This window comes from Gopherus evgoodei, chromosome 5 (assembly GCF_007399415.2).
Source record: "Gopherus evgoodei ecotype Sinaloan lineage chromosome 5, rGopEvg1_v1.p, whole genome shotgun sequence".
NCBI lineage: Eukaryota > Metazoa > Chordata > Testudines > Testudinidae > Gopherus > Gopherus evgoodei.
In genome coordinates, this window is record NC_044326.1 from 30,750,210 (window position 1) to 30,763,367 (window position 13,158).

General features: G+C 45.4%; 1 protein-coding gene across 3 annotated transcripts in view; it reads left to right on the top strand.

The window, feature by feature from the left end:
- Nucleotides 1-1,662: 1,662 nt before the first annotated feature.
- CD38 (CD38 molecule) overlaps nt 1,663-13,158 on the top strand; it is a 44,899-nt gene continuing 33,403 nt past the window's right edge. The window contains exons 1-2 of one of the 3 annotated variants that reach the window (XM_030564801.1): nt 1,663-2,056; nt 12,618-12,701. In XM_030564801.1, coding sequence (XP_030420661.1) covers nt 1,821-2,056; nt 12,618-12,701 — 320 coding nt within the window. In that variant the 5' untranslated portion in view covers nt 1,663-1,820. The remainder of the gene's footprint in view (nt 2,057-12,617; nt 12,702-13,158) is intronic. The other 2 variants (XM_030564800.1, XM_030564802.1) reach the window with 2 other exon arrangements.

The following is a 13,158-nucleotide window of genomic DNA, read 5'->3' on the forward strand; positions in this document are numbered from 1 at the left end:
CTCATATAGCCATAGCCTTCTAATACAAACCATTAAATATTACCTTACAACAGCAACAAAGAGTCATGTGGCACCTTGTAGACTAACAGATGTATTGGAGCATGAGCTTTCATGGGTGAATACCCACTTTGTCAGACGCATGCAATGGAAATTTCCAGAGGCAGGTATATTATGCAGGCAGTCCCTACGTAAAAGGATAAATGGACACAACTCAGATATTAGGAATGGCAATATACAAAAACCTGTAGAACACTTCAACCTTCCTGGTCACACAAAAGCAGATGTAAAGGTAGCCATCCTAGAGCAAAAAAAAAGGCTTCAGGACCAGACTTCAAAGAGAAACTGCTGAGCTTTAGTTCATTTGCAAATTTGACACCATCAGCTCAGGATTAAACAAAGACTGTGAATGGCTAGCCAACTACAAAAGCAGTTTCTTCTCCCTTGGTGTTCACAACTCAACTGCTAGAAGAGGGCCTCATCCTCCCTGATTGAGCTAACATCGTTATCTCTAGATTGATTTCCAGAGGCAGGTATAAATATGCAGGCCAGAATCAGAGTGCTATAAAATGTAAGTAGACATACCCTAACAGAAGTTGATCCAACAAAAGATATTACCTCAGTCACCTTGTCTCTCTAATATCCCAGGACTGACATGGCTGCAACTAAACTGCATACATAAATAATTATGAGTTAATCAATAGTTAATTACTAATATAAATGGCAATAAAATGCAATCACATTTTAGTGTAATTTAAAAAAAATAATCTTACATTGATGATTTTGAAAACTTTTTAGCCTTTGAATAAGAAACCAGTTTCAATCTCAGAGAATAGTTTGCTCCCTATCAGCTTTTATAGCATAGTCATAGCACTTCACAATTAACAGGGTTCTGCTTAGAAGTGGTTTAAAATCAGTCCAAAGTTATATGCACAGAAGGGGTGAGGGGAAAGAGAAAGAAAATGTGCTTTTCATATATATTTTTCTCACTATGGAAAACATTTTGCCTTTGTTTAAAAATTGTCTGCAGGATATAAAATAATCAATGGCAAAGTACGGGTCAATCAAGTGCTCACAAGAGTAAGGCGACACAAATTAAAATTGAGGAAATGATTTTCCAAAATTAAATACAGACAGCTGTGGACCATTTTTACACAGTTGTTACTTGCTCTGTCTGTAGACAAACTTCTATTCCCTGAGAGCTTCACCAAAGTAAGGACTTCAGGATTTGGCACTCTACAATTAACTTGTGGAATTCACTGAGGCAAAATAGCTTAAAAAGAGAGGATTAAACACTGAAGAGCAACAAAACTATCTGCACTCACTTTGTAGTAGCTTGAATAAAAGTTACAAGACTAGCAAATCATCCCGCTTCAAGTCACAAAATAATCTCCACTTCTTTTTTGCCCAGTCTGCCCACAATATTGCATGTATGGTGGGGAGCAGGGGGTTGTAGAGAGGGGATGAGCGGGAGATGATCTTCCTCTGAAACATCAGAGACAGGCTACTATCAGAGGCAAGGACACTATGCTATCTTTGCTACATTCTTTAATGTCACACATGCTGCTAATCAGATTGCAAATGTGCATAAACCATCCCACTGGTTTGTGTAAGATTTGTGCTCCAGCCTGAATCAATACTGCTGTTCCGTTTTCCGTGTGGTATTTCAGCCCGGCAAGCAGCAGGTCACTGTTAGCTTCCACGTCAGTCAGCGTGTGAAGGCAGAGGGGAAGGGGGGAAGTGCCGTAGGGCACATTAAAAAGCTACTTTTCTGTCGTGACCGGGAGAGCAGTTGCTGCTGCTGTTCACACACTTCATCTACGATGCCCTTGCAAAACAGGTCCTCCAAGACACGGCGGCGTACCATCCTTTTAGTGATCATCATGGTCCTGATAGTGACAATTGTTGCTGTGCTGGCCGCTGTGCTGCTGGCAAACGAAACGAAAGAGACTAGCAGGCAGCTGCTACAGTGGAAAGGCAGAGGGACCACTAAAAATCTGCAAGAAGTCATCCTCGGGAGGTGTTATAATTACATCACAACAGTGAACCCTGAGCTGAGGTGAGTAATAATTACGGTCATGCATAATATGGTGTAATGGCAAAGACAGGCAAGGAGCTAACTACTAACTCAACTGATGCATCTGATGAAGAGGGTTCTAGCCCACGAAAGCTTATGCCCAAATAAATTGGTTAGTTTCTAAGGTGCCACAAGGACTCCTTGCTCTTTCAATTGAAACGATATCCCATGTTATCAGCTGAACAAGGAAAAACAGAGGAATTCGAACTTATTACAAGTATTTTGGAGCAAAACATATAAAGTCAGATTTAAAATTGGCCACACCCTGTTGAATATTTTTGGGAGAGGATTGAGGGTGGGCAAAACAGCACAGCAAATGAGAGAGTGAAACAACAGTAATTTGGGGCCAAATTCTGCCCGCACATATAAATGTGTAACTCCTTCAAAAATCTCATAGAACTAAACTCTGTGCCAGAGTCTCATAAGTTTTAATGTGTGGATGTGACAGCAGTGAAGTTTAACTGCAGTCTGTGAAGAACTATCAGCATATAACATTTAACCCATATAACCAAATGAGTGAATGGGAAAGAATGCAAGAGGCTGGGAAGTCATTTTTAAGAAAGATTTTTACTCAGTTGCTTTTTTCCTTCTGGGAATGAGAAGAACATTGAGAAATTCCTTTAAAATACGCAAAACAGATATTGTGGTAATGTGGGTCAGAGGATTTGCCTAAGTTCACTGTAAGCACATAGGGCTTGTGTAAAAAGATTGATTGCAACTGGTCATATGATTAGTGCTGGGGATACGCTGCAAAATATTCCATACACATGTATTTACTGAACTCCATCAGTGTGCTTGGTGCTGTTCGTTATACAAAGGACGAAACAATTCCTACCCTAAGGAGCTCAGGATTTGAATGAAGGGAAAGGTTACTTAAAGCGTGTTGGGGAGAGAGGGCATTTCAAGTGTAAAGGTTTGCACTGAAGATATAGAAGTGACATTTAGAGAAGCAGCTGGGAAGAGCTCTTGCAGCAGAAGGGGGGAACATGAAAGGGAGGATAGAAAAGCGGAGAGTGTAGGCCAGGACAGAGCTGTGCAGAGTCTTGAAAGTGAGGGAGGTCTCAGCTTCTCTTCCTCCTTGCAGACAGAGGTTGAAAATCCAGGGATTCCTTGTTGGAGGGGGAGTCTGGCAAGGGAAGCATCATCCTGTCTTTTCCCAGCCCTGCAAAATACCACCCCGCCTCCCTGGAATTCAACATGGATTGGGCACTGTATTGTGCAAGGGAGCACGGGCTGAGACAGGACAGCCACTCTACACAGTACAATTCCACCCCTACACCCACAGAGTCAACATTTTCCTGCTGAAGTGCTGTCATGTTTAACTTATGTGCCTGCCCCCACTCCATAATGGCACTGACATAATTTAAACCTAGCAAAATATTAACTGGTTGCCTGCTAGATTGCTGCAATCAACAAATCTTGCCTTCTGCTTTCCAGTGCTGAGACTATTGTATACACAATCTAAAATCTGCAGTATTTGAAGGGAAACTGTCATTATAAAAAGCCTTGACCCCAATCTTGTGATAATTTAAGCATAAGCTTAATTTTAAGCATGTGAGTAGTATCACTGAAGTCAATGGAACTATTCAAATGTGTAAAATTAAGCCAATACACAAAAAAGTGTTTGCAGGATCAGGACATCCTAGTAAAAAGAAAAGAAAAATTTCCTTGCCAGTATTACTAAAAATGCATTCAATTATGACACCGAAATAACTTTTAAAGCTGAACAGTCTTTTCAATAGGTATATTATTTACTTACTTGTTAATAAGGGCACTGAAAGTGTACAGTCAGGGCATGTCTGCACTGGCAGAGTTACAGCGCCACTCAGAGAGCACTGTTGTGTGTTAACGCTGTGAGGCCGTGTCTACACTGGCAAGTTTCTGTGCAGTAAAGCGGCTTTCTGCACTGTAACTCCCAACATGTACATACTTGCAAGCCACTTAGTGTGCAGAAACTGCACAGTTGCAGCGCTGTAAAAAACCCACTCCAACGAGAGGTGTAGAGCTTTCTGTGCCGGGGCTACAGTACCGTGATGTCAGTGTAGACACCCTGGTCGATTGCAGCACTGTGATTGGCCTCCAGGAGGTGCCCCACAATGCTTGTTCTCACCTCTCTGGTCATCAGTTTGAACTCTATTGCCCGGCCCTCAGGTGACCAACCATCATGCCCACCCCATAAATTCCTTTGGAATTTTGAAAGTCTCCTTCCTGTTTGCTTGGTAATGCATGCAATGGTCTCAGCGCATCTTCCCAGGTGGCCATGCTCCAAGCAGGGGATCGCAGGCCATGTCGAGCTGCTGGACCTCATCGGCATTTGGGGAGAGGAGGCTATGCAGTCCCAGCTGCACTCCAGAAGTAGGAATTATGATACCTATGGACAGATTTCACAGTGCATGATAGAAAGGCATCATAACTGGGACACATTGCAGTGTAGGGGGAAACTGAAGGAGCTGCAGAATGCCTACCACAAGGTGAGGGAGGCAAACTGCTGCTCTGGTGCTGCACCCATGAGCTGCCGGTTTTACAAAAGGCTGGATGCGATACTCGGCGGCAACCCCACCTCCACTGCAAAGACCACTGTGGATACTTCAGTGGCTCTAGTGCCAGTCGAAAGTGGACTGAACCAGGAGGAAATCTTGGACTAGGATGTGGAGGGGGACCCAGAGGCATAGGATGACTCGGAGGTCAGAGATGCATGCAGCCAGGAGGAGGCTAGCCAGTCACAGCTGTCGGATGTTGGTGAAGCGCAAACAAGAGAGGAGGCCCCTGGTAAGTGGATATGATTTGGGGAATTGCTGAAGTGATTTGTTGCAGGCAGGAGGGTTGCAGAAAGCAGGCTTGTCTCCCACTGCATGCCTAATCTGAGCAGTGGAACAGGCTGTTGATTGACTCCCTCACTTCACAGGAATCTCCCTCAGATCTCCAGGAAACTCTAGTGGAGATGTGGCAGTAGATTGCCCAGTATGTTCTTCAGCAGAGCTGCTTTGTTTGTTGCGCCACTAATGGTAACTTTCCTGTGCCACTGCGCCATCACGGAGAGGTAGGGGGACCTTTGCTGCACACAGGCGAGCTGCATAGGGGCCAGAGCCAGGGTGGAAGCCGCAGTCTTGAAGAAGATCCTCCTTGATTCCCTGCTCATCCTCAGCAGCGAGGTATCTTCCATAATGATCCCATCCTGTGGAAAGTGTGGGTACAGGAATGATTTTCAGGCCCGCCCTACAGTGCTGGCTCTCCTCAAGAGCCACGTGCCCAGTGTGCAGCAGGATCTGGTACAGTAAGAGTGATTTACCTGCCCCTATGGATACTCACCATTTTAGGGTCTTGTGGCTCATGTGTATACTCACAGCAATAAGGCGTAGGCGAGGTCTCCCAGGATCACAATTGGCATTTTGACTTCCCCTACTGTGATCTTCAGGTCTGGGAAGAAAGTCCCTGCTTGCAGTTTTCTGAACAGGCCAGTGTTTGAAAAGATGCGTGCATCATACACCTTTCCAGAACAGCCTGTGTTAATGTCTGTGAAAAGCCCACAGTGATCCACAAGTGCCTGGAGAACCATTGAGAAATGGCCCTTGTGATTAATGTACTCAGTGGCTAGGTGGTCTGGTGCCAGAATTGGAATGTGCATGCCATCTATCGCCTCTCCGCAGTTAGGAAAGCCCATTTGTGCAAAGCCATCCACAATGTCATGCACTTTGCCCAGAGTCATGGTCTTTCAGAGCAGGATGTGATTAATGGCCCTGCACACTTCCGTCAACGGTAGACTTTCTCCAAACTGGTTAGCGACCGATTGATAGCAGTCTGGATTTGCCAGCTTCCACAGTGCAATAGCCATGAGCTTCTCCAACGGCAGGGCAGTTCTCAGTCTATAAGGTGCCACAGGACTCTTTGCTGCTTTTACAGTCCCATAAATGTGGCTTTCCTCATCCAAAAGTTCTGCAACCAAAGCTCATCAACCCAGACGTGCATGATGATGTGATCCCACCATTCAGTGCTTGTTTCCCAAGCCCAAAAGCAGCGTTCCACTGTGAATGCCACAAGCAATCTTGTGTTGTAGCTACTACACATGGTGAGATCAATGTTGCTCTCTTCTTGCCTTTGTAGTTTAAGGAATATAGCCTATAGGACTAACCATATATCTATTTCTCATAGTTTAAGTATTTGGTTTATTGTAATAGGTTTATAGGATTTATATTAAAGTAAGTTTGGCTGTAATGCAAGAGACCTACAGGCCATATCCTGTACGTTAAGCTAAGGCGAAGTTAGCATATCTATATTAAGACCTTTTACTCAGAAAGCAAAGTTGATGTATATCCTGTTACCTAAACAGATAAGTACCCACATCTATGTCTATGACCTTTTATCTAGAATGAAAGACAATGGAGAATGGTGTAGGGAGTTTTTCAGTGTTGTACCCACAGACTTAACAAGTACACCACAAGAGACTGATGTGCGTACATACCTGTCACAATATGCGCATACATACTAGCCTATGGCGAAAGCATACCCTAACATTTTGTGGGTGAGGAATGAAATTTGGGCCTAGGATGAAGGATTTCTGGCACTTTGCCCTATAAAAGAGGTAACCCACCTCGAGAGAGTACTCCAAGTTAGTCAAGTAAATCCTAATTTAGTTTTGATAGCTCTTAGCATTAGATTTCTTCTAAGCACTGCATCCCTCACTCAAGAATTGAGAAACCTGAACTGCAAGGCTGGTCCTGTGTCTCTTACAACCAGGTTATCAAGGAAGGGTGTGAGTATACTAACCAAAGCTTTGTTGCATATAATACTATATTAGTATATGTATATTTTGAATAGCAGTAATGTAATTTTAACTTTATAACTCTGGGTATTTTACCATTTACTTACTATTATTGATTTTAATAAGCAGTCTTTAAGGCTATATCTGTCTCATTGTGAGCTTCCAGTCATACCCCCCAAGGGTCCTTTGTAAATTCTGTGGAGCCTGATTTTGGACAAGAACTTTTATCTTCTGATCAAACAGATTGGTGAGCCTAAGACCCATACTAATTAATATTAATAATTAAATTAATAAATTTAATTCCCATATTATCCAAATTAATATCATCAGTACACCCTAAATCAGGCTACAGGAATAACTCCACTGCCACTCATGACGTGTTAGTCAGAGTGAGCAGCATACTGGTCAACAGTTCGGGATCCATTCCTGCAGGGCAGAGCGTGCAATACACAAATGGTTGAAAGATGGGGCCAAATGTGGACGAAAGCACTGGGATGCAAAGCAATGCATCATGGGGCACTGGGACAGGACCCTGGATGCCCCACCACCCCCTCCATCTTCCCACAAGTCTTAGTGGCAAAAAAGAAAGGTGCTCTGTGGGATAGCTGTCCAGAGTGCACTGCTCCGAATACCACTAAAAGTGCCACAAGTGTGAACACACTATAAACAAACAAAAGTGGAACTTCAGCTGCAATAGCAAGTCTCTAGTCACTTACAGGTTCTCGAGTACTAGACCAGGTGTGAGCAAACTTTTTGGCCCAAGGGCCATATCTGGGAATAGAAATTGTATGGTGTGCCATGAATGCTCACAAAATTGGGGTTGGGATGTGGGAGGGAGTGAGGGCTCTTTTTGGGGGTGTGGGCTCCAGGGTGGGGCCAGAAATGGGGAGTTCATGGTGCAAGAGAGGACTCTGGTCTGGGGCAGGGGAATGAGATGTGTGTGAGGGCTCTAAGGTGGGGCTAGGGATGAGGAGTTTGGGATATAGGAGGGTGCTCTCGACTGGGATCAAGGGGATTGGAGGGGGATCAGGGCTGGGGCAGAGGGTCAGGGGTACAGGCTCCAGGTGGCACTTCAAGTGACTTCCAGAAGCAGTGGCATGTCCCTTCTCCGGCTCCTACTCAGAGGCATGGCCAGGCAGCTCTGCACGCTGCACCAGCTGCAGGCACCACCCCTGCAGCTCCCACTGGTTGCAGTTCCCAGCCAATGGGAGCTGTGGGGATGGTGCTTGGGGCAGGGACAGTGTGCAAAGCGGAGTCCCCTGGCTGCCCCTATGCATAGGAGCCAGAGGAGGGCCATGTCGTGGTTTCGGGAGCTGCATGGAGCGGCCTTGATCTGGCTCCTCAGCTGGAGTGGGGCAAGCCCCAGACCCTGCTCTCTTTCGGGAGCTCGAGGGCTGGATTAAAATGGCTGGTAGGCCAAATCCAGCCTATGGGCCATGCACTACACTACACCAAGGCTGTAACACTTAGCGAGGAATTGTTTGTTTAAATTAAAAAAAACAAAACAAAAAAACAATGAAAACATGTTAAGTCATGCTGACTGGTCCTAGGTTTTCAAAAAGATTTTTTAAAACAAAACCTAAAGCAGGGGTTGGCAACCTACCTTTGGCACGCAAGCCGATTTTTGCCTGGCACACGGCTGCCAGCTGGGGTTTCGGCCGGCTGAGTGAAGTGGGGCTGGCGACCGGGACCCAGACTGGCGGCAGGCGCGCCCCCTGGCTCCCCGCTCACCATGCTCGTTCTGTGGCTCCTGGGAGTGTGAGCTGCCAGGGCACGGGACCTGCTGTGGAGGGGCGGCGGCAGCTCACGCTCCCAGGAGCTGCAGAGCCTGAGCGCAGTGAGCTGGGAGGAGGGGGGTGCATGAGGCCCACCGCCAGCATACCTCCACTGCAGAAGTCCCTCCCGGGAGGAGCACCGGGTCGCAGCCCAGGCAAGTACACCCCCTGGCTGCCCCCTCACCGCACTCAGGTTCTGCAGCTCCCGGAAGCGTGAGCCGCCGCCACTGCTGCCCCTGCCCCTCCCACATCTCCCCCCCTTCCGCTACCTCAGCACTCAATGTGGAGTTTTGCCTCCACGTGGAGCCAGCGTCTCACCAGCATGGGCCTGGTAAAGAGAGTCCCGGGGGGCAGTCAGGGAGCAGGGGAAGGGCTGAGAGTTCTGGGGGTCCTGTCAGGGGGTGGAGAGTGGTTGGATGGGGGGTGGGAGTCCCCAGAGGACTGTCTGGGAGCAGAGGTGTTCATAAGGGTTGGGGCAGTCAGGGCACAGGTAGGGGGTAGGGTCCTAGGGGGGCAGTTAGGGCGGGAAGGTCTCAGAAGGGGGCAGTCAGAGGACAAGGAGCAGGGAGGCCTAGGTAGGGGGTGAGGTTCTGGGAGCAGTTAGGGACCAGAGGGGGCAGTCAGGGGACGAGGAGCGGGGGGTGGTTGGGGGTTCTGACCGGAGCAATCGGGGTGGGAAGTGGGAGGGAGTGGATGGGGTATAGGGCAAGTCTCTCTCCTCTTTTTTGATTGTTCAAATATGGTAACCCTAGGCGAGGGGGGAGCCAGGGGCGCATGGGGGCTGGTGCCCACATACATCCACTGCAGCCTACAGGTGCCGCCGGGGGAGGGGGAGCCGGGCCACAGCCTGGGCAGGAGGAGTGGGAGGGCGCAGCTGCTCCCCACTAGCAGTGCCACCGCCGCCTTTGCAGGGCTGCTGCCCCCCTGCACCATGCCAGCTCCTCCATGGCTGGGGCTCGCTGCTGCCACAAACAGGATGCTCTGGATCTCTGGCGCCTCCAGAAGGTGGCTCCTCCCTGCTGAGCAGCTGCAGTGGCCCAAGCCAGGCAAAGCTAGTGAGTGGACTCCGGGCGGGAGCCACCTGGGTGGGCTTGCAGGAGGGTTGTGCACCCTCCAGGGGAGTTCCAGGGGCAGGGATGGGGGAACCTGGTCTGGGGAGCAGCCCCTGGGCATGGCTGGCCCCTGGGGTCTATAAAGGCTTGTTGGGGATTTGCCCCTCAATGAACTAATGGGCAAGGTTGAAGTTTCGCCTAGGTGGCAAAATATCCTTGCACCGGCCCTGCCCTGGGGGATGCATGCACCCAAGATTAGGAACCACTGCACTAAACTGATATGATCTGCATTTTAATTTAATTTTAAATGAAGCTTCTTAAACATTTTAAAAAACTTGTTTACTTTACATACAACAATAGTTTAGACATATATGTGTAGATATAGATATAGATATATAGAGAGACCTCTAAAACGTTAAAATGTATTATTGGCATGCAAAACCTTAAATTAAAGTGAATAAATGAAGACTCGGCACACCACTTCTGAAAGGCTGCCGACCCCTGACCTAAAGTATTGTTTGAATTTGGACCTGATAATAGCTATTTAAGGAGGACAAACTTATTTATTCTTAACATAGAAAAGTGCATTTTCTACTAAAACAAGAAAGAAAAACCCTTAAACAATTAACATTTTAAAACAAGGTGAACAGGAAATTTCCATTTGAAATACTGACATTATTGGAGGGAAGGGGGAAGGTGGGAATATATTAACTTGCCTACATCTGTAATGTTCATGCAGAGGATGGCTAAGAGTATTAGCTATATGTTCTTAGCCCTGATCTTGGATTTCTCTTTCCTGATCCTACTTGACATTAATGATCAATGTACACTTGTATCAAAAATTACACTATTATGTTTGAGCACCCTGATCACAAAGCCAGTGCCTCATGGACACACTGTAGAATCATACTTCAACAAACATTGTTCTTTCATGTCTAATGAAGGTTTTACAGCTCTCTCTCTCTATTATGGAGCACCGAAAAGATCTCGAGGAGCTTCTCCAGCAATCTTATTAACACCTTCAATCATGGACATAATTCTCTGCAACAACACCAAGCTCTACATCAGGGGTAGGCAACCTATGGCACGCGTGCTGAAGGTGGCATGCGAGCTGATTTTCAGTGGCACTCACACTGCCCGGGTCCTGGCCACCAGTCCAGGGGGCTCTGCATTTTAATTTAATTTTAAATGAAGCTTCTTAAACATTTTTAAAACCTTATTTACTTTACATACAACAATAGTTTAGTTATATATTATAGACTTATAGAAAGAAATCTTCTAAAAACGTTAAAATGTACTACTGGCACGCGAACCTTTAAATTAGAGTGAATAAATGCCGGGGTCAGCACAGCACTTCTGAAAGGTTGCCGACCCCTGCTCTACATACTTGTTTCCACCCACACCAATCCTTCTGCTTATCTTGACTTTCAGTTCCTGGCTAAACCACAACTTCCTACTCTTGAATGATTTCAAGATTGAAGTCCTCACACTGTATGAAAATACTTGTTTTCAGTGTCTGAATTTGCTACAAAGATCAGAAATTTTGGAGTCAAAACTTCTTCACCAACATCCCTGTGTCCTCCTACATCTGCTTTGTTTAAGAACATAAGAACAGCCATACTGGGTCAGACCAAAGGTCCATCTAGCCCAGTATCCTGTTTACTGGCCAACACCTGGTGCCCCAGAGAGAATGACAGAACTGGTAATCACATAAAGTGATCCATCCCCTAACACTCATCCCCAGTTTCTGGCAAACAGAGGCTAGGGACACCATCCTCCATGCACCTATCCTCCATGAACTTATTTAGTTCTTTTTTGAACTCTTATATTTTGGCCTTCCCAGCATCCTCTGGCAAGGGGTTCCACAGGTTGACTGTGCATTTTGTAAAAAATATACTTCCTTTTGTTTGTTTCAAACCTGCTGCCTACTATTTTCATTTGCTGACCTCTAGTTCTTGTGTTACGAGAGAGTAAATAACACTTCCTTATTTACTTTCTCCGCACCAGTCATGATTTTACAGACCTCTACCATATCCCCCCTTAGTTGTCTCTTTTCCAAGCTGAAAAGTCCCAGTCTTATTAATTTCTCCTCATACAGAAGCTGTTGCATACCCCTAATATTTTTTGTTGCCCTTTTCTGAACCTTTTCCAATTCCAATACATCTTTTTTGATATGTAGCAACCACATCTGCATGCAGTATTCAAGATGTGGGTGTACCATGGATTTATATAGAGGCAATAGGATATTTTCTATCTTATTATCTATCCCTTTCCTAATGATTCCCAACATTCCGTTAGCTTTTTTGACTGATGCTGCACATTGAGCAGATGTTTTCAGAGAACTATCCATAATGACTCCACAATCTCTTTCTTGAGTGGTAACGGCTACTTTAAACCCCATCATTTTATATGTATAGTTGGGATTATGTATTCTAACATGCACTACTTTGCATTTATCAACATTGAATTTCATCTGCCATTTTGTCACCCAGTTTTGTGAGATCCTTTTGTAGCTCTTCGCAGTCTGCTTGGGACTTAACTATCTTGAGTAGACACCTCACTGTTTACCCCTTTTTCCAGATCATTTATGACCTTCACCAGACCTGGAGTATTGCCAGATTGTTTGCTGACTCTTTCTATGATTAATCATCTCTTCAGCCATTTTCTTAAGTATTGCATATCCCTCTGTTGTCTTTCAGCAAAGCAAAACCCCCAAAGTGCCACAATACCATCATCACTTACTCCTGAAATAAATCCAAAATGCATACAATGTTATATATCTATTAATGTTAACTTGGCCACAGTGCCAGTCCTGTTTAACTGACAGTGTACATTCAGTTCAGGGCAGGAGCTCCTTCCTTTTTAACAATAATACTACACATTGTTTATCTAGTGCTTTTCATCCATAGATTTCAAGGTGCTTTACAGAGATCAGTATTATCATCCCTGTTTTACAGATGGAGAAACAGAGGCACAAGGCAAGATGTGACTTGTCCACAGACTCCCAGCAAAGCGGTGGCAGAGCCAGGAATTGAACCCAGGTTTCTAAAGTCCCAATCTAGTCCCTGTCCTTATTAAGATGAGCTTCCATATTCAAGTCAGTAGGAGTTTTGTCACTGAATTCAAAAGAAGCAGGACTGATCAGACATGCAGTAATGTAGTAAGCTAAATATGAAAAAAACAAGATTAGTAAACACCACCTATGCACAATGTGGCTGAGTGACTCATCGTTGTTACAACTTTAATTTCTATACTTCATGACTTTTTCCCCTTCATCTATGCCACCTAATGTTGCCCTTTTTAAATTTTCCCCTCCCCAACAAGGCTAGAAAACTTCTGTCTTACAGAAGAACATTTCAGAAAAGTGCTGAACAATTGCAAAATAGAGGTTACAATCCATAACACTTGGCAACCTTTTATCTAGAACAGTTGCTATGGACAAAGATAGTAACAGTTGTAGCACAAAATAAGTCCCTGTGAAGATAATTTCAATATACA